We start from the raw sequence: 26201 nt of genomic DNA, 5'->3' as shown, positions 1-26201 counted from the left end.
GGAAGGCATGTTATCTGTTATCTATCATAGGTTAGCGTTTTTGATTATTTAGTATGTACCAGCTATCAATATTATTACATTTGAACTGTAGAGCAAGCCTATTAAGTATCGTTGTTTTTTCCACTTTACAGATAAAGAGACTAAGGCTTAGGGAGGCAAATCCAATTGCTCAAGGCTACAAATACTAAGTAAAACTTGGGTCTATCTGATTTTCAGAGTTCATGCTCTTAACCAGGACACCTCTTGGTAGAAGTATTATACTATTCAAATAATGGTACAGCATTATTGATTTCAAGTTCATGTTTTAATAAGTATCCTGTTATGTCACCTCTCCTGTGGCCTTCAAAAGTAATATCTGAATACATGTGAAGTTTGGTTTGCCTGATCAACTGCCCTTCAGACACAGGAAAAAGAGGGAGAGGGGTAAAGGTTGAATATTTTTAGCATGCAAATTTACACAGAAAGACCAGGTGGCTGCAACGCAAGGTAAGAAAGCATGTGTGTGTGTGTGCGTGCATGCATGTGTGTGTGTGTCCATGTGTGCACCAGATTTCTGCTGCATTTTGTCTGCTTAATCACCCTCAATGGGTGTTAAGAGGCAGAAAATATCTGAATATCCAAGACTTTACTTAAGAAATTTAGGTGAGGTCTGAAAAATCTTTCCACTTCTCTTGAAGAGAAAAAAAGAATTGATTTCATAGGCTACCCCTTACCTTCCTAACTCTTTATATCTATAAATTGGATAGAGTTCAGATTCTTAAACCCATTTATTCCTTCCTGGACCTTCCACCATTCCTGCTGTCCCCCAGTGCCAAACAAAACTTCAAAGAGAATCAATTTCACATATTTAGGATTGGTGTAGGAACTCTGGTTATAGGAAGAACCAGATCCCATGAATCTAGCCCCAGTATCAAAACTGAGTGATAGTAGAGCATACCTTTTAAACTTGTAGATCAAAAATACAGCCAGGCCGACAAACACCACTGACAAGAGCATAAGCATGGCTGAGCTGCTGTGCCCGGCACTGGAGTCCACCAATGGAGCTAGGAGGAAAAAGAAGATGGCTCACTTGGAAGCTACCACATGGAGGGAGATCCCACTGGAGAAAGGAGGCCAGCTGATGTTCATCCTCATATCCAATCTCCAACTGCCCTGCCCTGCGTGCTATCCGGGCATGGGAAGCTTGGCTTCCATGATGAAAATAGTATCCTCAATCACAGCTTCTTGGGACAAGTCAACTCTTCTACTCTTCCTGGGGACATTTACTGTTCTTGGTATGAGGTGAGCAATGTGTGTCTAGCTAAGGGGAGTAGAAGGAGGGTTTGAATGTTCTTTCTCTTAGCCTGAGTGCCTGTTGACATAATGATGGGTGGCCCATCGGGAACCTTCGATTGAATACTGATGCAGTGTTTCATTCCCCTCCTCTACACTCCTTTTGCTAAAACACTGCAGAGTGGGCACATCTGGAACCTCCACATCTGCAAAGTCTTATATTAATAAGAGCTATAATAGGCTCTCCCAGAGAGCCAGTAGTGGATGCCCAATGGGACATGCCTTTTCAAATTTCTTTTACAAATCAATCACTAGAGCTTGTCTCTGTATCAACTTAGACTTACCAGATGTAAACCAAAGGGTTTTTTTTTTTTTTTTTTACATTACCTGATCTGACCTCCCAACCAAGATTCATGGAATTTGAGAATCATAGAAATTAAGAAACCTTGAGGACTATATATAATTTTGACCATGGCAGATTAAAAATCAATCAACCAACCAACCAACCAAGTCAAAGCCTAAGAACATTGTAGGTATTCCCCAAGGTCACACAGGGATTTAATAGCAAAGCCACTTCTAATGAAGTCTTCTTGCCACCTTGACAGGAAGCCCCAAGAAAGATGTGATTAATCTTTCTTGTAACCATCACTACACAAAAGAGCCCTGCCCTCAAAGCTATTTTCAGGGATTTGTGGAGAAGTGTCTGCTGATTATCTCCTCCCTTTTCTTCCCATTTCCCCCTGGATTCCAGCAGGCACTCACCTAATGTCAGTTGCGTGACATACACAATGACTTGAACCCCTGGCTTCAGCTCAAACTGAACCAAGTTTTGGTTTAGAGCATTAAACAGCATCTCTACAATCTGAAAGAGAGAGAGAGAGAGTTTCACAGGAAGACATGAAATGAAATAATGCTTCCTCGTGGAGTAAGAAACCAGGGTCAATAAGCAAACAGTGACCACATTCAATCAGAAGACAGGATATTGGGACATTTTCATCAATTTGGTTCTCACAGCCCTTGGGAGCCCTCTGTGCCCAGGGAAGTAGTTGGTGGTATTTGCTTGGGCTGGAGAGGAAAGTGAGACAGAGAGAGTATGTCCAGAGTTACTTAGTGAATTACAGTTGATAACAGACATGGATATCTCCTTCAATTCCTGGTTCAGTAATTGTTCATCCATGCCTTTCTAATTCACCATAGCACAACCTATTATGAAATGAAAGAACATCAACCCATTATTAGTTCTTTAATCTAATGAAGTAACACACACAGGGCAGAGACACCCCTGCCAGGACTAAAGCAGGCATATATGTCCCCAGCCCATTCCTCTATTTTTTTTTTTCTTTTGGAGACAATTGAAGGCAGACATCAAAGCAGAAGCTGCCTTCTTTTTATGTGATAATTTTTCCTCTTTACTTTTCCCTAGCAAGTCTCGGAACACATAACATCGATTTAATCACTCTGTAATTCCCACATGAAAGCCGAGGCCGACTTGGGCTGTTGTCCCTAACTCTTATCTGGCTGTACGCGCCTTAATATCACAGCTGCTATTCATCACCGTAATTACCTATTTATCTAAATGGATGGATATTGTAGCTTCCAAATATAGTTCACACATGCCACTTGCTATTTCAGAATAAAGAGGTCTTGTAAAAGTGATGTATGCTTTGAGAAGCTGAATTTATTTCTGGCCAACTTCGATATGCAGCCCTACAAGGCAAGGATCTGCTGCATTTTCCAGAGAAATGGACTGTGCTGGTACCTGTGCAGCTGGAGGATGACTGTGGATGGCCGTATGGAGGAGGGGATGGCCAGGTGAGTAGTATAGGGACAGAGAAGATGTCCTCAGGTGGGAGCAAATGCATGATTTGTGCTGATGTTTAGAAGCCCATTCTTACTTTAAAAAATTATTTATTTTTGAGAGAGAGCATGAGCGGTGTGGGGAGCAGAGAAAGAGAATCTTAAGCAGGCTCCGCATTGTCAGTGCAGAGCCCGACCTAGGGCTCGATCTCACCAATGATGACCTGAGCTGGAACCAAGAGTTGGACGCTTAACCCACTGAGCCACCCGGGCACCCCCTATTCTCACTTTCATTTACTTCTCCTGACTTAGCATCACAGGAGGGCGGGGGCAGTAGGTTAGTGAGGGAAAACCGGCCCCTTCACTTCAAGAATGGTGTGCCCATCACAGGAGCCACACGCCCATTTGATGAGGACAGTAAATCACCATCCCTTCGGACACGCTGCTGCCTTAGTCAAGGCAAGATGAAGCAATCCATCTCTCACCAAAGAAACATGGTTAGAAGCAGTTCATTTTCTCTCCTGAAGCAGAACTGAGGTTGACCGGGATGTTTAAGGACAAGAAGCACATTTTCCTAGAAATAGAAAAGGAAACTCAAATTCCTCCCTCCCCCTCCTGAGTCTCCCCCAGGCCAGGTCACCGGGCGGGAGAACCGAGTAAGTTTGCAGGGATGCCAACTGTTGGAATGAGTGCTGCCAGGGACGCTTTCCCTTCTTGCGCACTGAATGTTCCAGTCTGTGCACTCGCGCTAATTCTGGGCCAGGCTGGCTGCTGGCACCGCCCTGGGGGCTGTGCAGACCCACAGGCTGCTGGGCCTATGGGAGAAAGCTCCCCTCCCTTCGTGGCTGGAAAGATCACTGTGTGCCTTCAGACTGTGGGGGGCAGGCAAGTGTCCTGGCCAAGTGTTCTGTCACTTACTTGTTCCAGGTCCTCTTCATTGCCTTTCCTCCTCTCCGTCAAGTTCTTGGGGGGAAGGATGAAGAGCTCTGCCGAAGTGGGGAGACCAGGGAACACGGCAACTAGGATCTGGTCTTCCGGGACACCGGTTACCTGCAGGGACGTTCAGACCACAGAGTGGAGCCCCGGAGCAACTGGCCTCCCCGAGTCAACCACAAGGAGCAGGGTGCACATGGGTGTAAGGCTCACGTTTGTTTTTTAAACACAGCATTTTAGGCACACATTCCAATATTCCTCTAGGCTTTCTTTCTGTTTCCCCTTAGAAGTGCTATTATTAGTTTCACTACCTCCTTTGGCTCTTACATACATTTATCCTGAAACTAAAATACTATGATGATTTTCAAAATATTAGTTGCTGGGAACAGTGGCTAAAGCTCCTCCCCTCTTTTCCATTTTTCTGCACTAAGAGGACTAGAGCTTCTGGCAAAAACATGGATATGCAATGCAAACAAGGAATAAGAGGTTACAAGCAAATGTGGGGAAACGCAAATAAAAAATTAAAAAAAAAAAAACCAAGAAACCCTATTTCACTTACAAAAGCAGGATTTTTTTTTTAAGTTAAAATCACTAATGTCGGGGAGGCTTAAGAGGCTCCCTCATTTGTTGCTGCCAGCCCTACAAATCAATTCACTTTGCCGATTTGCTTTTCAAAAGACTACTTTAAGGCCATAAAAATATTCAGACCCTTCATTTAGTAACTGTAATTTGGAGTGTTTGTCCTAAGGAAATGATCCAAAATATAGAAAAAGCCACACACAGGAAGAAAAACATTATTTGTAATAGCAAATAAATAGAGAAAAACTCGAATTTTCAAAAAAATAAGTAAATAATGGTATAATCATCCAACAGAACGTTATTTTACCATTACGATGATAATTAGTATAGTCAGCCAACATGGAAAAACACTTATGATAGCTGCATTCTGATCTATTTCCTTATATTTCTTTGGTTACAACCCTATAAAAATAAAAATGTATAGGAGTAAAAAAGCAAAATAAAATACTAAAAGTTGTGTTAAGATGCTGAGATCGTGAGTGAAACTTTTTTTATTCCTGAATGTTTAGTAAAAGGATTATATTACTTTTTGATAAAAACTTAAAATTAAGTGCCTCTCTGGAGGCAAATTCCTGAAGAGAACAAAACTCTGAGCTCCCCCTACCCTGGAAAAGAGTATGGTTATTCTTTCCTATGTGTCCCCTGAAGGTCTTTTATCCAGAACACCTCCTCTTCTGCTGCCAATCCAAATAGGGTAGTTTTTGATTTGTCAGAAATACCTGCCTCCTCCAAGAAGTCTCCCCTGACTATATCCACTGGCAGTGACCTCCTCCATGTTAGTCTCTCATGCCAACACTTCCAGATACCATGTCTACCAAGTTTCAGGGACTTAGATCATCTCACCTGTGACATGAATATATCTGGCTGGTATAAGCTTTTCCCTGAGAGGTTCTTATGAATGCTAACCCAGACATTCCTGGGAGTCTTTGTAGTTAGCTCACTGTTCTGATGATGTTTGCAGAGTACAGACTCAATAAACAGTCGCTAGACTGAATAGAAGTGGAGGGGTTGTATTCCATTTGCTCAGCTCTGATTCCTATTTGGGACTAGGCTCACAGATTGGAGTTAATTCCCAGGGATGTGATAAAAGTGAGAGCACCAACTTGCAGAGAACTAACAAGCAGCAATCAGAAACCAGAAGAGTCTACCAGACACAGAGGATCCCTTGGAACTGGCCAGACATCTCCGTTTCCTGTTGGGACGCATGACCCGAAGTAGCTGAAAGTCTTGGTGTCCAAGTCTATGGGGCAAGAAGGCCTCATACTAACCAGCCAGGGGAAGCAAGTCTCCAGAGACCATTCTGGAGGGCAAAGCACAGAGGATCACCCAATGGTTGGGCTGACCCTTTGTCCCAGTGAATAGTGGTCTCAGGGGGTATCAGTCAATTAGCAACCTTGGAGAGACTCTGGACCCATCTGTCTAGATTCACTTAATCCCATCCAAAGGGACACTGAGGGACAGATCCTCCTGAGATTTAAGACCCAGGCATCAATCAACATGTCTGATTATTATTTACTAGTATTATTATTACAATTACCAAGTCATTTGTTAAAAAGTTAGTATGTTTTTAATAAACACAATCATATAAAATACAACAGAATTGTGGATGTTTCTGTGAATAGGCACATAAGATCAGGGGCATTTTCATCCCTTTCTATGAAAAATGTTTTTGTAAAAAGATTTCAGATGAAGAGCATCTGGTAGACAACTCCCCATAGGAATGCTCTCTTAAATCACTCTCTTTTTTTCCTCCTCCTCCTTCTCCTCCCCCTCCCCCTGCTTCTTCTTCTTTCTCCTTCTTCCCCTCCCCCCTCCCCTCCTCCTCCTTCTTCTTCTTCTTCTTCTTCTTCTTCGTCTTCGTCTTCGTCTTCGTCTTCGTCTTCTCCTTCTCCTTCTTCTCCTTCTTCTTTTTCTTCTCTTGCTGGCTCCTTCTCCAGGTCCTTCCCTAGATTGTCCTCCTCTGCCTTGGGGAGCATTGGCATTCATGTCTGCCCTGCATCCCAGTCACCTGGGGGGCCTAATCACCTCCACAGTCACTGCTCCACATTTCTGCCTTCAGGGGGAATATGCACTTGACCTTCAGATCCATAGTTTCAACTCCCCTTGTTATCTCACCCAACTGCTCCTCATGTGCTCCAAACTCACATACAAGATCATAATATTACCGTTCCTCAAGCATGTTTCTCCTACATGGCCTAAGGGCAAGGCCATCACCCCTCTCCTCTTGGAATCAAAAAGCTTCTCTCTCCCTCTCATTCACACTATATTCTATTAGTCATCAATTCTACTGTTCAACTTCCTAAGTGGCTTTTGAATCTTTCCTCTTCAAGATCTTGTTATCTCTGGTCTAGAGAACTATAGCACTCTTTTAACTGGTCATCTTTTGTGAAATTTACTCCCTACCTTATTCACTTCCTACCTCAGCAGCCCAACCTCTGCACTGTTACCAAAATGAGGGTCTGAATATAAATGAATCTATTCTCAGTATTTTTTGCTTAAATAAAATCCAGTTCCCACTGCCTACCAGATGTATGTCAGACCCCTTTTAGCTTCTGTGATGCTTCACAAGCTGCCCTAACCATTCTAGCTCAAGTCTAGTCATACTTGCCTTAGAACCTATAGACTGGCTACACTAAACTCTATCATTTCCCCAATATGCTCCACTCTTTCAATAGTCCATGGCCTGCACATACTGTTCATTCTACCTGAAAGACACCACAAACTCTGTTAACCATTATGTGCTCTTTAAAACAGAGTTCAAGTATTCCCTACAAAGACCATCCTAATAGCTCACAAGTATTTATCAAATCACAAATAATGTGCTAATCCTGCATTTGTCTGGGTAGAGCGAATCCTACTTTTCGTCATGCTCTTTTGTAATGCTGACCATGCCTCTGCCATAGAACTAATCATGTTAGACTTATCTCTGCATTTGAAAACCTATGTTGTACTCATCATTATGTTCTAGTGCCTAGTTCTGAGAAAAGGGTTAACAGAACTGTTTCAAAGCTCTCTAAGGCCAGTATGACCTTGGGTTAACTCTAGAACTCTATTACCCTGAAGGTATGTTCTTTATTCTGGCTTGTAGCCTTCTGATCGTCACGTATAGCCAATGGTAGTCTTGTGAGTCCACATATGTGGTTAAGAAACCCCTTTGGTGGGCAAAGAACAAGCCTAGTGAATGATAATATCTGTATAGATTCAATGAGTGCCCCCATCCATTAGTTCATTAAAGGGGTCAAGCTCTTGTCTTAGAAAAATTTGGTATACAGACAGGGCCAATTCCCATCCTCAAACACTGGTTCCCATCTCTCTCTCTGTGTGTGTCTCTCCTCCACTGTCCCCACTTCCCTCCATCCTTGCTTTACCCTCCTGATTCTTGTCTCTCTTTTTACAGAGAATTCTCATATAACTGTAGAATGGTGGTTTTAACCCATGAAAATTTATTCTAGACCAGACACTCTTTTTTTTTCGTTATACACTAACATGTAAGCAAAGATAAAACCAACTTACTTTAACCAGAGCTCTCTTGATGACATTGCCAATATCTTGCCTCCACTCAGGAATGTCAGGGTTGTGGTAATCCAGGTTTGGAGAGAAGGACAACAGTTGGGACTGGAAGTATTCTGCAAGGAGAGAGGGTGTGTGAGTGGGGCTGAGAGAGGGGTGGTGGATTAGCAGATGGCATGATCACTGTGCTTTAGGGAAAGGGTCCAGTCTTCTACGTGGCCTCAACTAAAATTCCTTCTTATCAGTGTGTTTCTTGGCTTCTGAAAAGAAGGTGGAGCTTGGTGACTGGAAGTGGATTTGTGCTCCTACCAGGTAAGAGTTCCTAGCATCTTAACTGAAATGAAAGATAAATATGAAACTCCAGAAGAAGGAGGCATTTGTTACCGTCGGTGGTATCATGTAGAGCCAACGATAAAGTATTTACAACCTGTGCTTGTTTGAATGGAAACTTGTCACTTGCCCTCCCTCATTTCCTGTGACCTTCCTCCTAGAAACTGTCAGGGGATTAGATTGAAACCCTGTGTGTAGGGTGTGGGCCATGTTCAGTTTCTTGATTTGGCTGATGGATACAGAGGTCTGTTTATGTTGTGGCAAGTCATGAAACTAAACACTTATGATCTGTGTACTCTTCTGCATTAAATCTACACTTCAATAGAGGCACCTGGGTGGCTCTGTCAGTTGGGCATCTGACTCTTGATTTCAGCTCAGGTCATGATCCCAGGATCATGGGATTGAGCCCTGTGTTGGGCTCTGTACTGGGTATGAAGCCTGCTTGGAATTCTCTCTCCCTTCCTCTGCCCTTCTCCCTGGCTCACACTTGCGCGCGCTCTCTCTCTCTCTCTCTCTCTCTCTCTCTAAAATAAAAAATTTTTAAAAATGTACACTTCAATAACAATGTTTGCTTAAAAAAGGCTTCCAGCTGCCTGATGAGAGAGCCAGAGTATCAAATTTGCAGAGATGTAGGAAAAGGCACCCACCTGAAGTGAGGCTGAAGAAATATGGTCTGAGTCAGAGGATCACATACCTTAGTACAACCTTTTAGAAAACCCCAGGTATAGTAGTAGTCTTTAGGTGCCTGGGGGAGGTTGTGTGGGATGGTGCTAGAAGAAAATGTGATTAAAATAAATTCAATAGCTAGGAATGGTTCTCCAGGATTGAGAACAGTATGGTAGCCCTATTTACCACTCTTCTTTCTAGCTCTGCCCTCATATTCTTAGTCTTGTTTTTGAGCCTTTGCAGCCAAGGATGTTAGAATTTCCAACAATTGGTTATGTGTAGTTAATCTCAGTAATTTATCTATGAGTTCTGCAAGGTCAGGGGCCATGACTCCTCTTTTGAGATCACTGGTGCCCATGGCCACAAATGGTAGGTGATGCATACATGTTGTAGATACTTCAGCAGGACATCAGGTATAGATGGTTCTATGATAGTCTTTCTAGCTTGGTGTCCTTCCACTTATGATATGTCTTTGTCTAATGAGAACCCTGTCAGGATGTGATGCAGTTACTTCTAGGGGAGTAATAAGGGCTTTTCTATGCCATTCTGTGCCGGTTTCTCTTAACCTCAGTGTCTATTCAGGAACAAGGTAGAAAGTGTGTTTGGAAAACTTGTTGACCTATGTAATTTTTTCCCAGCCTGCGGAATTTCCAAAGCAGTCAGGGATTGCCATCAGGGTGAGCAGAGAGGACTGGTTGAGCAGGAGGGGGCATCACAGAACAATTTTTAGGGCTTACCATGAACAGCGATATCTTTTGTGTCCTGAATAAGGGCATTTCCAGCAGCCACCTGGACAGTGATGCTGTTGGTTCCCTCTGCCAGGAAGGTGAAGGAAATGCTGCTATCCAGGGTGATGAGGGGCTGAAAGACAAGAGTAGGAATACCCACTTAGTCCTCTGTGGGATATCAGATTTTCTTCCTTTCTTATAAATCTCAGACTGTCACAAATCTGCATAGTATTTGTGTATCCCCAAGGGATCCTCACTTGAAAAGGGGAAGAAGAAAATGACTTTTCATAGCTTCCAAAAACTGTGATTATAGCCGGTATCCAGGAAGAGTACTAATATCCTTGAAATGGACTGTAACATGTAATCTTGAAAGATGAAGATAAGATTGGACACTCTGGATTTTGCACATCACTCTGGTCCTTCTCCAGGGGCCAAGTAGAAGCAACATTAGTAACATATTCCAGCTGGCTCTGGAAACAGATCATTTATTTCTCTTCTCCAATATTCTGTGTCAACTGCATTTTCTCCTATATGCCACTGGACTATAAGACCTTTCAGGGAGGTGATCACACTTTATTTACTTCTGTATCTCCATCCTTCTGTATCTCCATCATTGGCACACTGCCCTCATATAGTAGAATATATATGTAAGTTGGATGCATGGTCAGATCACTGGCTTTTTGTTTTATTCTGTGTTTTCCATTGCCAGGCACTCCTAGCATTTTAAGTAGGTTGGAAAACATATAAACATACACATCTATGACCATTTTAGTTATTCTCTTCTGCTTTATTTTCATAACATATGGAGCTTCCCAAGGATAGAAACAGAATAATTATATTATTTTCCTGAGAATTAGGATCTTGATATAATTAGGTGCTTATCAAAGAGAAGAATGAAGATCCCGAGGTTGAAGAGTCATTATTCAGTGGTCATCTTAAGCCTGTGCCTGTCCAAGTTCCTGTTGTTTATGAGATAAGACATAACAGGAGAAGGCTGCTGTAAGGCAGCTCTTAAAGAGAGGTCACAAACACAGATGAGCAGACTCCCTCTCCTCTCTGTATGTCAGGACAACAATGGGATGGAGACCAAGAATGTAGTCAGTTGGGGATGCATAGAGCAGCTCTTTAAGGGGGTGAGTATGGGTCAGCACTTACATAGCACACACATGCACTCTAAACTAGACATGGCCTAGATATGTGTGTCAGAGCCCTGCAGAGGCTCAAAGATGCAGCTTTCAGGCAGTGTCTCTGCAGCAAGACTGGAATTCCTTTCTAGCTCACAATTTTCAAGTGGGCTTCTGAAACATAATTTGATTTCTTCTGCTTTAAAATTCTGGACTCAGACAGACTACCACTGCACCACAAGTATTATGCTAAGTAAAATAAGTCAGTCAGAGAATGACAAATAACATATGATTTCATTCATCTGTGGAATGTAAGAAATAAAACAAATGAGCACAGGGGGGACAAAAGAGAGAGGCATGCCAAGACACAGACTCTTAACTACAGAGAACCAATTGATGGTTTACCAGAAGGGAGGTGGTGGTGGGTTAAATAGGTGATGGGGATTAAGGAGTGCACTTGTTGTGATGGCAGCGAGTAACACACGGAGGTGTTGAGTCACTGTATTGTACACTTGAAGTAATATTACACTGTATGTTACCTAACTGGAATTTAAATTAACAATTTATTTAATTGTATGCTTGAAACTAATATTTTGCTGTATGTTAGGTAACTAGAATTTAAATTAAAACTTAAAAAATAAAATAATAAAATAGAATAGAATAAAATAAAATAAAATAAAATAATAAAGTATAAAATAAAATAAAAATAAAATTCCGTAACTCCATTATTTTATGGCCAGGCAGATAGCTGGAGTTGGGCAAGATTAGAGATATTGCCCTAAGCTTGTGACACACTTTCTTTTTTGTTTGCTACATGAAAGAAGTGAGTGTAGAAATAGATACACTCTTTCCTTTAAGGACAGATCCCAGAGTTCAAGTATTAAGACTCAGCAACAATATACACAAAGGTACAGCCTTCCGAATAAAACAGTGAATCAGTTGCAAGTAGGTTCTGTGATGTATGTCAACTCCCATGGGCAGATGGTTGGTGTTTAGTGTCCTGTGTTGAGAAGGAAGCTGAAGTCAAGTTGGGTTCAGTACACCAGTGTTGGCCATGACCATGGAATAACAATATGTACACCACAGAACTGCCATCTCTAGTGTAAGAAGAACAAAGATTTGAAACTCTGGCTTTATTAAATTAATGTTGTAATAAATTACCTTGGGCAAAGTTTGTCCCCATTATGGGCCTTCGTACTTTATCTGTTAAACGAAAGCTTTGGGTCAGAAGAGCTGTGAGAACTTATTCAACAATCAGAATACAGAGGATTGATGAATGGCTTTTGGCAAACTTTCTAGTCCCTACTGGTCAACCCATTCCATCTTATCTGTTAGGAGACTTTCAACTGCTTCATTACCTAGTCATATTTTGTGGACATACCCAACTGAATGGCTAAATTTTCTTTAAAAATGATAATATAAAACATTAATAAGGATGCAGAGCCACTGGAACTCTCATACATTTTTTGGTGGGCTGTGAAATGACACAACAACTTAGGAAAAAGTTTAGTTTTATAAGAAACTGCAACAATTTTTCCAAAGTAATTGTACCATTTTCTGTTTTATGACTTAGCAATTTCAGTCCTGAGAATTTAGTCAAGAGAAAAAACGTATGTCCACAAGTAAACAAAAATGTTCATGGAAGCTTATTCATAATAGCCCCAAGATGGAAACAGCCCAGGAACTCCCCAATAGGAAAATAATAAAAAAGCCATAGTGTATTCACACAATGAACATAAAGGAAAAAAATACTGATATATACAACAGCCTAGATAAATCCCAAACCTATAAGAAAGAAACCTTACATAAAAGAATTCATATGGATGAAGTTCTAGAACAGGCAAATCTAATCTATGATGGAAAACAAAGCAGCGGTTGGTTTTGGGGATTGGGGGTGAGTATTGACTAAGAAACGGAATGAGACAACTTTTTGGAGTGATGGTAATACTATGTATTTTGACAGGAGTTTGGGTTACATGTGAATGTGTTTGTCAAAACCTAGAAAGTGCACACTTCAGATTTGTGCATTTCATTATTGATACATTTTACACTGTCATGGGGAAGCAAATACTGCACTCTAGTTAATGACTTGCAAGCTTAAGCATCGAGGACAAAGTATATGGGTGTCTAAATTTGAAATAAGTCAAAAATTAAGATCGATTGATGGATGGACAGAACAGAAAGAAAGACAGACAGGTGATAAAACAAGCATAGTAAATGTTAATGGTAGCTACAGCTGGTGGGTATATGGATGTTCCCTGTAAAATTATTTCAACTTTAGTGTATATTTGAAGTTTTCCATAATAAAATGTTGGGAGAGAAAACATGAAAGGAACAATCAATATGATTTTACTTTTCCTGATTCCATGAATGACTCTCTCTGATCGTGGCTATATTCTATTGTCCTCCATTTTGGTTCTCTACCCTCAGCTATCATCTTCCCACCTCTCATCACCAGGCATTTTTCTACCTTAACAGTGTTCTCTTCATGAAACGTTCACTACTTCCTTGTCATCTTCCTTAGCTGTCAGCGGTCTATTTGTGCCCCCTTCCTTTCTCTACACACTCCTGTAACCTTAGACTTGGGTAGCTGCAATCTGTCAGGCAAAGGCACCTCTTTTGAGAGTGGTGAAATTCCTCTTGTCCCTGAATATTTGATCTTCTCTCCATCTGGCTGTTTCCCTAGGAGATCCAGGGACCAAACAAGGGTGCAGGGCTGCAGGACAAAGGGAATGCCATCTGTGGTGGGAGAGAGTGTGCTATCCTACCAGCCAGTCAGGGCTCTGAGTCACAGCAAATAGTGCTGAATGGGAACACTTGGTCCCCAGATGGCAGACCACAAGCTTCCATACTAGGGAAGAGGCAGGAGCTAATTTTGTTTTCCAAATTGCTTTTGTTTTTCATCAATTGATATGGCATCATGGCTGATTTCACCTTCCTTGCAAACCTGGAACACTCAACAGGATTCCTGAATTCTTTGTTGGCTACTGATATCTAGTGCGCAATGCTAAATTAAATCAAGTATTTTAAGGTTCATTTACTAAATCTATTAGGCAAGCAGACACATTTATTAAGCCAGACCTCTGTTAATCCCAGCAAATTGGCCTTTCAGAGCCCTACAAATCTAACAGGCAGCCGATTGACTTCTCTATCTCTGTGCCTTGTCCAAGCTGCAGTGGCAGCCCACAGTGAGACCCTTTGGAATAATACCTCATTCCTGCCTGGGTTGTGGGATACATCCCTGCCCACAGAGAATCCCTCATGTGTGACAGGTCACATATTATCCACTGAGCCCAGAAAGATATTGACAAAACTCTGAGTGACTATTTAGTTATGACATTTCCACTTGACTAATGGAACAAGGAGTTTCAGGGAAACCTTTGGATGCAGCCTATACCAGTTTCCCAGATGCTGTAAGTCAAGTTAATATTGAACATAATAAAACCTCTACAATTTAAATATATACTTTTATAAAAGCTACCATTCCCAAATTGGAAAGACTATGCAATGACTATGCCTGCCTTACTTAAAACTTCAGCAGATTATATAGTTACATGTAAAATGTGTTCATCATATGAAGTTGAAAAGGTAGAATACATAATTGAGGATATACTATGATTCGACCTATGTAAAAAAAAAAAAACCCTAAAATATACACAAAGACCAGCAAAATAGCATCTATACAGGTGTTAGGACTAAGGAATTAATGTGAAAATTCATAGGGGAAAAAATTCACTCAAACACACAACACACAAACACATCAAAAAGCTCATCAAAAGTATCACTGTCCATGAATCTGATTCTATCTTCTGTCATCCTATCGTAAATCTGAATTTCTATGACAAAAAACAAAAAACAAAAAAACATCCATTTGTGCCATTGAAAGCCACCTGTCACCTATCTTCCCTACCTTTCAGTGTCTTGTCTCATTTCTACCAAAATGGACCCTCTGTTTTGTCTGAATCAGTCTACACAGAATACAACCATTCCTTACTTTTCCATACAAATCTCTTTCCCCTTCTCTGCCTCAATTCTGTTTCTTCAATGCCAGGTTAAGACCAACTTCATACGTGACTCACTCCATGACCAACAAGGTGTACATCCATCACCACCTAGGCTGCTTGACTGGGCCAATAATATTACATCCCTACCACCTTCCCTTATAGTACCTATGCCTTCATATTCTCCAAAAGATCGCTTCTTAAAGATAAAAAATGGAATTTACACAGATTTGTATTCCTCAAAACATCTAGCACAAAATATGGGCTCTTGAATAAGATCTATGGAGCTACTGATGCAATTTCACGTCTCCTGTGATAGGTTTGTGGGTATATGAGACTATTGTTGGATTTGAGGAATGTTTATTCTCTTCTATTTACTTGTACATCACATGGGCTCGCCAATCATTGCATCTGTGTTCATCATGCCTTCTCATTTGAACTTTGATCTCCTTGAAGGTAGGGACAATGTTGTATGTGTTCCTCTATTCCTGACACCACCGAGTGAAGGGCTAGGTATAAAGGCAGGGGTGAACTGATTCTTGATTTAATTCGACCATCTGGGTAAACTTGCGTAATTCACTCAGTCACAACTCTCTCTCTCTCTCTCTCTCTCTCTCTCTCTCTCTCTCTCTCACACACACACACACACAGACACACCCATAAAACATTACTTTACAAGGTTATTAGCCTAAGTGTTTTCTCTGAAAAATGGGATAATTTTCTCCATCAGTAATGTTCTAATGATTAAATAAAATGATGTGTATCAACAGCTCCTACAAAGCTGTAGTAGAAATAAATGCCTGAAATTAGTACTAGCTCCTGGGGCGCCTGGGTGGCTCAGTCAGTTAAGTGTCCAACTTCAGCTCAGGCCATGATCTCATGGTTCATGAGTTTGAATCCTGCATCAGGCTCTGTGCTGACAGCTCAGAGCCTGGAGCATGCTTTGGATTCCGTGTCTCCCTCTTTCTCTGCCCCTCCCCTGCTTGTGCTCTGTCTCTCTCTCTCAAAAATAAACATTAAAAAAATTAGCATTATCTCCTTTTACAGATAAGTTTGCTAGTTAATGGGAACCAAATAGCACCAAGTCAGAGCCCTCACCAAAACATTCAAAGACACTCATTAACTTGCCAAATATAATGCTCACTGGATCAATTGGGCGATGAGGCCCCCTTGATATGCTTCTGGTATGGTGCTAGCAAAAACAAAACAAAACAAAACAAAATAAAACAAAACAAAACTGAAAATATATCTCTTTCACCTGGACCAAATAACCATTCTTAGATGGGGGAGAGAAATCTAGGAAACCAAGTCAGATACACCATTGAAATGTACATGCCGTTGATGCAAATGACAAGCACCACCCTGACTGATATTTTCAAGGGCTATTAGATATATTCTAAGTACATCTAAGTTACTAATATTAATTATTACTGGTTACTACTTGTTCACTATTAGTTACTAGTAGTTACTACTATTATTACTCTGATGTTACAAAGACCAAAACTGAGGTTCAGAGAAATTGCATGATTGACTATACACATACAGCCAAGAAGAATCTGATTCTGGACTGCAACCCAGATTTATTATTTTAAAACTGCTCTATTCTGGGCATTTGTGTAGCACTTCATGCTCAAGCTTATAGGTGGAAATTCCTAACCAAAGAAGACCTCAGGTTACCATCAACCCAAACCAAAACAAAACTGTAATGCCATTCTGTAATTTAAAATTTCCCTTTTCCTAATATGGCAAAATATAGATTAGCTAGATGTATATTTCAAATAATAACTCAGTGATGTCTGTGGATTAGATATTAGTATCCTTGCTCTACAGAGAGAAAAAGCACTGATATTTAGATCAGGTGATTTGTTTAAGCAAACAAAGAGAATCATTAGAGAAACAGAAACCTGACTCCCCAGTCACTTTGCCCACTTCTGTGTTTATTTACCAAAATTTAAGAAACTAGATTAAGTAACTGCATTAAGTAGATTAGATTAACTACTAGTCTAGATTAACTAGACTAGATTAAGTAACTAGTAAAAGCCTTAGAATTCAGGTCTTAGAATACTCAAAGGAAAAAAAAAAAAAACATATTCAAAGGGGAAAAATGGTGCTGTAGAGAAACACTGTGTCTCCAGCTCCTTGTGGGCTGCTGAGTAAATCACTGTGTTGACAACTGCGAAGAACTTCCCTCCTTGAGCACAGCAGCCTCAGTAAAGATCACCTGGTAAATGAACACTAACAGCAAAGAATTCCCTGGCCTGACAGCCAAAAGTTCTCAGCAGATAAAGGCACTTAAAATCCTCTGTTTCTAATTTTCTCCTCCCAAATGATTCTCTTTCCTCTTTCACTATATATGCCTGCTGGTGATTGAAGAAAGATTTTAGGGTCTGTAACCTCTAGAAGACAAACAGAGCGATGCAGCTAATGCATCCTGGGGCTGGGGTGGTGCATGGTAGATGGGAGTTAGGAGACCTGGCTCCACAATTAACCAGATGTTTGACCTTGGGATGCTCATCTCACGCAGGAAACTTCACTTCTCTAATGTACCAAATGGGGATCTTAATAACTAACTTCTGTATCTCTTGTCCTGGTGAATAATCTTTCCAGAAATGCAAAAGCATCACAACCTATATTAAGAAACTGACTTGAAAGTATATAGCATGAACAATGCAAACAGAAAAGGGTCCCTTGGGTCCATAAGTCTGTCTTTTATCAACCCATCCTAACTCCAAGTTTTTATAAAAAGCATCCATTTAGTGAGTACCTAGCATGTACTAGGGAGATACATAGCATCTTACTTAATTTTCACAACAATTAAGATGATATAGGCATTATTCTCTCCAATTTGCGCTGACTGAATTAAATTTTAGGTCAAGTGACCTCATCAGGCTCACACAGCTGGCACTGTCACTGTGACTCCAAGGTCTATGTTTTCATCACAATGTCATGCCGCCTCCCTAAAAAAGAGCAGGGTGAATCATCTCCCACTCTTACCATGCAGGGACTGAAGTTCTTTTTGGTCATCTTGAAACAAACAAAGCCATCATTGTTCATTTCTTTTTTAAAGGAATTACTACATAGAACTGAATATTTGCTTCCCCTTTCTTGAGATATCCAGCATTACCAAGTATGATACGATATCTTTCTTACTTTTTAAAAATGAAAGGTCTAAGATGGTTAATGCCAATCACATCAAGAATGACCAAGCAAAATGTAGACAAAATCAGGAATGGAGAAAAACATGAAGCCCTTACATTTAGAGACCCTCAGCCTAACTGCTCCCAGCTCCTATCATACAAGTGTAGTCACTGTTGACACAGGTATCACCATCACCAGTTGCGGGGAGTAGGGAGGATGTGCCAAGTTCAGAGTTTAGCCCTCTTAGTCCTCTTCTTAGAGGCTTGGCATCATCAGTCTAAAAAAGAACCTAAAGAAAACCCTGGGCTTCATAGAACATCTAGCAGGTCTTGGAGAAGGGTTCTTTACGTGCATTATTTGATTTGATTTTCACATCTCTGTATTTAGAGATAGAATTCACATTTCCAGATGGAATCACGGGATCTCAGAGATGCTAAGTGGCTTCCTTTACATAGCTAGTGAGTGGAGAGCCCAGGATTAAAAAAAAAAATAGAGCAAATGAAGTTTTAGAATACTGATTATGGAAGTAGGTTTGTATAGCTTCTCAGAGTACTCTTTCTTCCTCAGGATTGTTTGAACTTTCCCTACTATAATAATGAATCTGATATAGAGACATATGTGATATTCAATTATGTGGATTCATAGATTCAGGAAATACTCCCTATTGCCCACATCTCTGATGTCCCCAACGTCAACATGGACGCTGGAAGATAGAAGAATTCAGCACAGATCTACTCAGACATGGATCAGAAAGGGCCGAACCTTTGTGCTATTGCCAAACCACCAGAAATAGGTGAGGGTCCCCAGTTGACTGGGCCACACAACTGCACTGATGTTGACCTCCTTATTTCTTATAGCAACAAATGGAACTCGGAGATGAACATGCTCCACGGGACCTGTGGGAACAAGGAAAACAATATGAGTGTTTATATCCTGGGAATAAACGAACTTCATCGCACTCCCAGATTCTTAATCTTAACCCCTATTACCATAAACTATAGTAAAACAAGGATCACAAACTCACAAATATTGAGATGTGGGCGTGTGCTTGAAATAAAGCACCTTGTATAAAAGGGAACATAAATCAGACTTCAGACTTTTTGAATGACATCCGAAATACATTTACATCTGATGTGCCTAACCATGAATACTTATGAACCTCCAATCCAAGGACAAAGCCAGTTTATTAGACACTTAGCCAATAAATAGGAAGATAAACAGCAGTCTCTTTCATTTCTGACAATTAGCCTGTATTGTCATGTGGGGTCAGCGCATCATATGGAGGGCTCTTCCATTATCCTTGATTGTTAATTGGTTCCATCCTCTTCAACAATCCGCCATTGTGCCCATCATCTGCAATACTCAGTGGGCATCATTCAGAAGCTGGCAAGGCTGTTTTACAAAAAGGAAAATGTGTATCTCCCTAAATCAAAGGAGAAACAAATTCCAGGTTCCCAAATAATAAAAAAGCTGCTTGCAAAAAGGTGAGCAAATTTCTCTTTTTTTCCTGCAGAAAACTGATATAAGCAGCAAGTCAGAGAAAAATATATGAACACATCAATGAGGATTTTAATTTAATTCATTTCCAAAATAAAATGAGAAGAGGAAAAGCTGCTGGAAAACATTAACAGGTCAGTGTTGCACTGTGGGGTGGATATGTTATCTTTTTTAACTCTGTGGGGTTTTCCTCTCCCCCCCCACTTCCACTCCTTCCTCTTTTCCTTTCCTTTTTCTTTCTTTTCCTTCCTTCCCTTTTCTTCCTTTCCCTTCTTTATATCTTTGCTACTTAACCAAACCCAATTAAAGTATTCCATTATCTGTTCACACTATGCTAGCACAAATATTCCTGGTTTCCATCATGATAGTGTCAAGAATAACTAAAAGTCAAGACTGCAGTCCACACATCTTTTTATTGGGGGCCTTGAGTTCTTCTCATAGGTGGGACATTTTTCAGGCCACTCAACCTTCGCTATTTACATCTTGGGTTATTTTGGAGGCAGCTCGGTTTAAAGGGAAGAAAACAGATGGCTTTTTCTCATTTCTGGTCTGGTTTAAATTTAGCTGTATGATCTTTTCCTCTTTCTTACAGAGCCTTGACCTTACACAGTCCCTTACCATTATGTCGTCCCGCATCTTCCTTATAGGAATCAGAACATGTGAATGTGATATCTGGATGTTAAAAGTACCATCCCGTTAATTCTGGGTGGGCACTATTTCTACCACCACTATCGCTGTCTCTGTGTACCATTGCATAGAAGTCCCTCTAAGACAGCAGAAGTTCTTCTGAGTCTCACTGGGCATCGCCGGTATTGTAGGTAGATTTATGCTGAGGGAGAAGGTGTTTGGGTAAAGACAAATGCTGAAACTAGGAGAGGAGTCAGGCCTGCCTGCCACTGTCCATGCTGTACTTTCCTGAACAGTCAACACGTGTTCGAGGACCTGCGTATCTACAGCTTGAAACTACTCATTGATTACAGCTCTCTGACCTGACCACAGACATACAACCCTCAAGGTTTCTTCCAGCAAATAGTCTCTTCTAGCAAATAATTTCAACCTTGTCACTTCAGATACACATTTGGCTAAAGGTTTAATTATTTTCCTTAAAATTTTTTTAAATGTTTATTTATTTTTGAGAGAGATAGAGAGAGAGAGCACGAGCAGAGAAAGAGGGAGACAGAGAATCCGAAGAAGGCTCCATGCTCTGAGCTGTCAGCACAGAGTCCGACATGGGGCTCGAACTCACAAACCACGAGATCATGACCTGAGCTGAAGCTGGATGCTTAACTGACTGAACCAGGCACCCCCGAAGGTTTAACTATTTTCAATAAGAAATTCTGCTCAATTATTTTTGTATGGTTTAATTGTTGGTGAAAATACAAATACCCACAAGTTATGAGAAAGCACTGGCTACTTTTGTGACTTAATTACTCATTTTTAGGACCTTATATGATTTACCTTTCTTTGTTGTTTGTGTTTTACTGATTCATGGGGAGGAGAATGAGACAGTGGGAAGGAGCCCCTAGCCAGCCATGTCCTAGGAGGGAGATGAGAACTCTATGTTTACAATAACACCCCAGAGTCTTTCTCTGTGCCCAGATACAGAGCTCATTCCTCCCCTGCTGGGAAAGGGACCATTTACCCTTAAAGTCAATTCTCCTGTTATATCCCTCCCTCATAATGCAGGAAGCTTATTCCCCTGGCCAGCTCATCAGAATCCCAGGCCTTTCCACAGTTAAGTGATGATACTGCTAATGGCTTGTGGCCCTGGCACTTCTTCTCAGCTTCCTGTCACTCAAGGGCCTTGGCCCAGCTACACACTGTCAGGTACTTTGATGCCCAAAAAGATAAAAGGAGATATCCTTCTCCCTAAACTCATTGCAAACAAAGGGATACAGTTTCCATGAATTGGCACACCATCAAACATAATCACATTTTTTCCAAATTCAAGACAAGCATGTTTGGGTAAACAGAATCTCAAGGAACAACAACACATAATAGTTTTTTTTAATGTTTATTTATTTTTGAGAGAGAGAGAGAGAGAGAGAGAGAGAGAGAGAGAATGGGGGAGGGGCTGAGAGAGAGAGGGAGACACAGAATCCAAAGCAGGCTCCGGGCTCCAAGCTGTCAGCACAGAGCCCTATGTGGGGCTCAAACTCGTAAACCGTGAGATCATGACCTGAGCCGAAGTCGGATGTTTAACCGACTGAGCCACCCAGGCACCCCAACATGTAATAGCTTTGTAGGGCAAAGAACCTGAACCAGATGCTCCGGGCTTCAACCTAGGGATATACCAATGACCAGAGAGAAGGGAGAGGAAGGATTCAGGAGGGAGCACAGCCAACTCATAAAATCCTCACTGTCAAACAGTGCTCTTTTTGATAAAAATCTAATAATTTGTGCGAGATTGGTTATTATGGGTGGCTAACAACTACTTTTGTTAGCTAATGGCCCAAGGTGAGGCCAAGAGCAGTTTCCACTATAATAACTGTCTGGTAAATGCAGCCATGATTGATTTGGAGGGAATTACGAGCATGATAAAAGTTTCAAGGAACATTTCCTCCTTCATGCACATAACCCACAGTATAAATCAGTTCCTTGCTGTTGTGATTTTTGCCACTAAGATACACTGGTCTTTGCACCCTTCGGGCAAGGTCCGCTATTGTTAGAATTAGGAACATGGGTGGGAGAGAGGAAAGTAAATTTTCCCTCTTTGTCTTCATTTTTAAATGCAGCAGAAGTGTCAGGCAGAAAGTTAGTAGGTAGTACTTAGTAATTACTATAACAGGTAACATTCATCATGTGCCAAGCTGGGTGGTTAAGTGGCATTTTGCATACTGTGCAGAAAAATGTTAACATAGACCTGAAATTGCCATCCTTGGAAAGACTTGTGTGCAAGATTGGCTCTTGATAACATCTGGAAACTTGGCTTTGAGAGTATTTCCACCCAACAGTTAACTGCTAAGAGTGGTTCACTATGTCTAGATAGTTTATGCCAACAATATGGTTTATTCTGAGAATGTATTTTCCTTAGGGTGTCTGGAATTCTGGCATACACTAGGCAGGAGATGCCTACCTGACCAGTCCTTCCCAAAAAATCATGGGTACTGAATTTCTAAGCAGCTTCTCTGGTAAAGAGCCCTTCTCATGTGCTTCTAGAACTCCTTGCTGGAGGAATTATCCATGTTGGGTGACACCATGATAGGGGCTGACTCTTTGGAGATCACGACTGGCTTCCTCCAGATTTTGCCCTCTGGCCCTTTTCCTTTGCTCATCTTATTTTGTCACCTTTCACTGTAATAAATCACAGTCTTGGGTATGACAATATGTTGAGTCCTGTGAGTCCTTTTAATGAATCAACAAACCCAAGGGGGTGGTCCTGGGGACCCGTGAACCATATTCATAATCCAATTTGATTCTCATAGCTTCCCTAAAGCCTAACTATTAAAGATGAGCAATCAGAAGTTTGTAAAGTAAGAAGGTTGATCAGTATTAGATGTTTAACAAAGGGATATAATCAGATTTCAAACAGAGGTCCCTTTGTTCTAAACCCTGACTCATGAACACCCTGCATGCCACCTACCTGGGTTTTGGATCTGGTGCTTCTGGCACAGAATGAGTATAATTGGTGTAGTATGGTTATTACCACTAGGGCTATTGATGGCCCATTTCTAGCAGCACCTGCCCTCACCCACCAGAATGTAAAGTCTTCAAGACTCAGGCCATATCTGTATTGTTACTTCCCCGGTGCCTTGCTGAATGCCTTACATATATTCAGATCCAACAAACATTTGTTGAATAAATTAGTAAATAATTGGGTGTTTTATTTACATTTCCTATTTGTTACAAGAGCCATGTGAGGCAAAGTACCAGTTAGAATTAAGCCATTTTGAAATTGGAGTTCAGAAGATCCAGAGAAGAAATAATTTATCTTGTGGCCAAGTATCCTGGCATCTTTAGGGATGTAACTGATCTATCATCCAGGTGTCCCCCAGTGCTCTTCCCCTATCACTGGTGGCCCTTGTGCTACCACTATGATTAAAATGCTAGACGACTAGATAGCTTACTGTTTTCCAGAAACCTTTTAAATGTAGGCAGCTTATAAAGTGGAGTTTACGTCATCACTGAGGTGGAGATACTTCTTGCATTCACCTAGACTCTTTGGGGACATATAATTTTTACCATATATAGCATATTACTCCCCAAACATCATGGGGTATATAAATTAGAACCACAGAATTCCTTAGGCCCATGAGTATCACTGAGAAAGGCATAGGAAATCAATACCAGCCCCATAACATGTCTTGACCCAACATGCTAAAATCATAATATTTAAGTTTCATTTTACATGAATTAAGTCCCAGGATAGCAAATACACAAAACATATCCATTACACACAAAGTACTTTGGAACTTCAGCTGTTGTTTTGATTTGGGCCAAGCGACAGTCAATAGTAATGCAATACATTCCAGGTCAACAAAAACATTTTGGAGAGTCCTTAGAATTGTTTACGATAGGAGTGAACTTACAATAACCTTGGACATAAGAATTAGGTTCTTTTGTGTGCTCAGTTCTACATTTTCAAAAACCCATACATGTTTCTTTAACCCTTCTTTGGTTCTTCCAACAGAGATTAGAAATTTACTTTGATTCGAGCTGCCTTCACTCATAGTAGCTTGGAAGTGACCATGTGGCCACGAACCAGGTGAGCTTCCTCTTCCTATATTCTTAGGACTCTCCAAAGCAAAGTGAAATGACTTTCACCTGAATGTGTGTCTGCATATGCATACGTCCATCAGGACGTAGTGGGACTGAAAAGGAGGGGCCGATTGGTAATGCTCTCCAAACTTTCAAGATATGTAAACTACTTCGGTGTCAGAAAACTGAAACACAAATGAGCACACATCTCAGTCTCTCCACTTGGGCCATTACAAAAGGGTGGCAGTCATACCAAAGCTAGTCTCAGCTCTGCATCCCAGAAGTCTTGACACCAGTTGTCAATTGGGAGGAACATAAGAAAGGAGAAGGCTCATGCTACTTACAAACCACGTGCAGGAAGAGGACAGCTGTGTCTGAGCCCAGGTTGTTCTCTGCATAGGCCGTCACCTGGAAGATGCCCGCACTCTTGTACACGTGCTTGATGCCATCCTCGATGGGGCTGAAGTTAGCATAGGACACTGCAATCCCATCCCCAAAGTCAAGCTGGATGTTTGTCCTTTGGAGATCACCCTGCACAGGGGGAATAGCAGTGGGCCTGGGCTCACTCACATGTCCAGTCTGACTCCTATTGGATGCTTGGTCCTGTGCCTTCTGCATCACCCTCTTGAGGACCTAGAGACTCTCTCAGGGCTGAAGCATCCTCCACACAACCATCAGACTCTTATATGATATCCACTGGGCATCACGGGGAGGTCCTATGGATCTGTTGTCCCTGTAAGCCCAAGCTCAGGGCAGCCTCTGACATGGGCCCAAGGGGACAAGGTAAAGCCTCTAGGGAGTTCTAGGCACACACATGCTTTATTATTCCTCTCCTGTGTCATAAGAATAACAGCAATAGTAGTAACAGCTAATACTTACAAAGTTTCTTTTCAGTTCCAAGCAATTGATCTCCTCACAACTTTCTAATGCAGAAAGTATTACTTTCCCCATTTTATAAATGGGGACAAAAATAAATAAGTAGACCAAAGACTCACAGCTAGTAGTGGAAGAGACCAATTTTGAACCCAGCCAGTCTGGTTTCAACACTAATGCTCTCAACTACAATGCTAGAACTATATACAATTATTCCTATGTTTTAATATTTATTATTATGTTCCAAGCATTATGTTTATCACCTAACACATATTCTATACCACACCTTCAAAATAACTCTGTGAGGTAGGATGATTATTCCCAGGCTACACATGGATACTACATACCAGTTAAAATTACATCCGTGCTCTGCTGACCTTGGGTTTCCCTAAACCTGCCTAAGCCCCTCTTCCCTGAAGCCTTTTCCAATCATCCCAGCTCACAGATCCCTCTGCCTCTTGGAAGGCCAAGAGCCCCCTGGGAGACACCTAGAGGCATGATGCCATCAGTTCGGGTGAGGTCATCCGAACGCCCCAAGCCGATGCTCAGCTTCTTAAGAACGGATACTAAAGCTCACCCTCCCTTGTTCTTCCTCCCACTATATTGGGTCAGCGCTTTGGATAAATGCAATTGAACCTGACCACAAAACAAGGATCCTCGATGAAAAAGAAGAATTGGATCTCTCTGTTTACAAACATAGTTGATGAAATTTAAAAAAAGGATATACATCATTTTGGAATTATGAGCCAATCCTTCTGTCCAGTGAAGGTGCATTGATCACAGTTTCATGTTCCATCTCTTCCCCCATGGCAACCCAGATGTGAATGAAATATTGATAGGTGTTCCCTTGCCCCCTGCACAATGTTAACTACCCTTGGGTTTACGAATATAAATTGAAGTGGAAATGAACTAGAGGCAATTCAAATGGATAAGATCATGGCTCTTCACATCCATTCAGGAGAAGGTTTTTATAGTGCTGGTCCTGGAAACTCCCTAGTGGAAATATGATAGTGACCTCCTCTGAATCTTAAAGTCCTTTAATTCAAGTGCCCAGT

The 26201-nt window shown here is 41.2% G+C and overlaps 1 protein-coding gene across 2 annotated transcripts in view; it reads right to left on the bottom strand.

The window, feature by feature from the left end:
- SORCS3 (sortilin related VPS10 domain containing receptor 3) overlaps positions 1-26201 on the bottom strand; it is a 596149-nt gene that overhangs the window by 7933 nt on the left and 562015 nt on the right. The window contains exons 19-25 of one of the 2 annotated variants that reach the window (XM_086680814.1): positions 24618-24804; positions 18841-18974; positions 9825-9948; positions 8095-8207; positions 3988-4119; positions 2035-2134; positions 938-1043 (exon numbers count right to left, since the gene is read on the bottom strand). In XM_086680814.1, coding sequence (XP_086536940.1) covers positions 938-1043; positions 2035-2134; positions 3988-4119; positions 8095-8207; positions 9825-9948; positions 18841-18974; positions 24618-24804 — 896 coding nt within the window. Of the gene's footprint in view, positions 1-937; positions 1044-2034; positions 2135-2199; positions 3644-3987; positions 4120-8094; positions 8208-9824; positions 9949-18840; positions 18975-24617; positions 24805-26201 lie in introns of those variants that run through there. The other variant, XM_086680815.1, reaches the window with a different exon arrangement.

Source organism: Puma concolor, chromosome D2 (genome assembly GCF_028749965.1).
Source record: "Puma concolor isolate L17-30 chromosome D2, mPumCon1.1.hap2, whole genome shotgun sequence".
NCBI lineage: Eukaryota > Metazoa > Chordata > Mammalia > Carnivora > Felidae > Puma > Puma concolor.
Note: the sequence above shows the minus strand (reverse complement) of the source record. Positions and strands in the feature narration are given on the sequence as shown.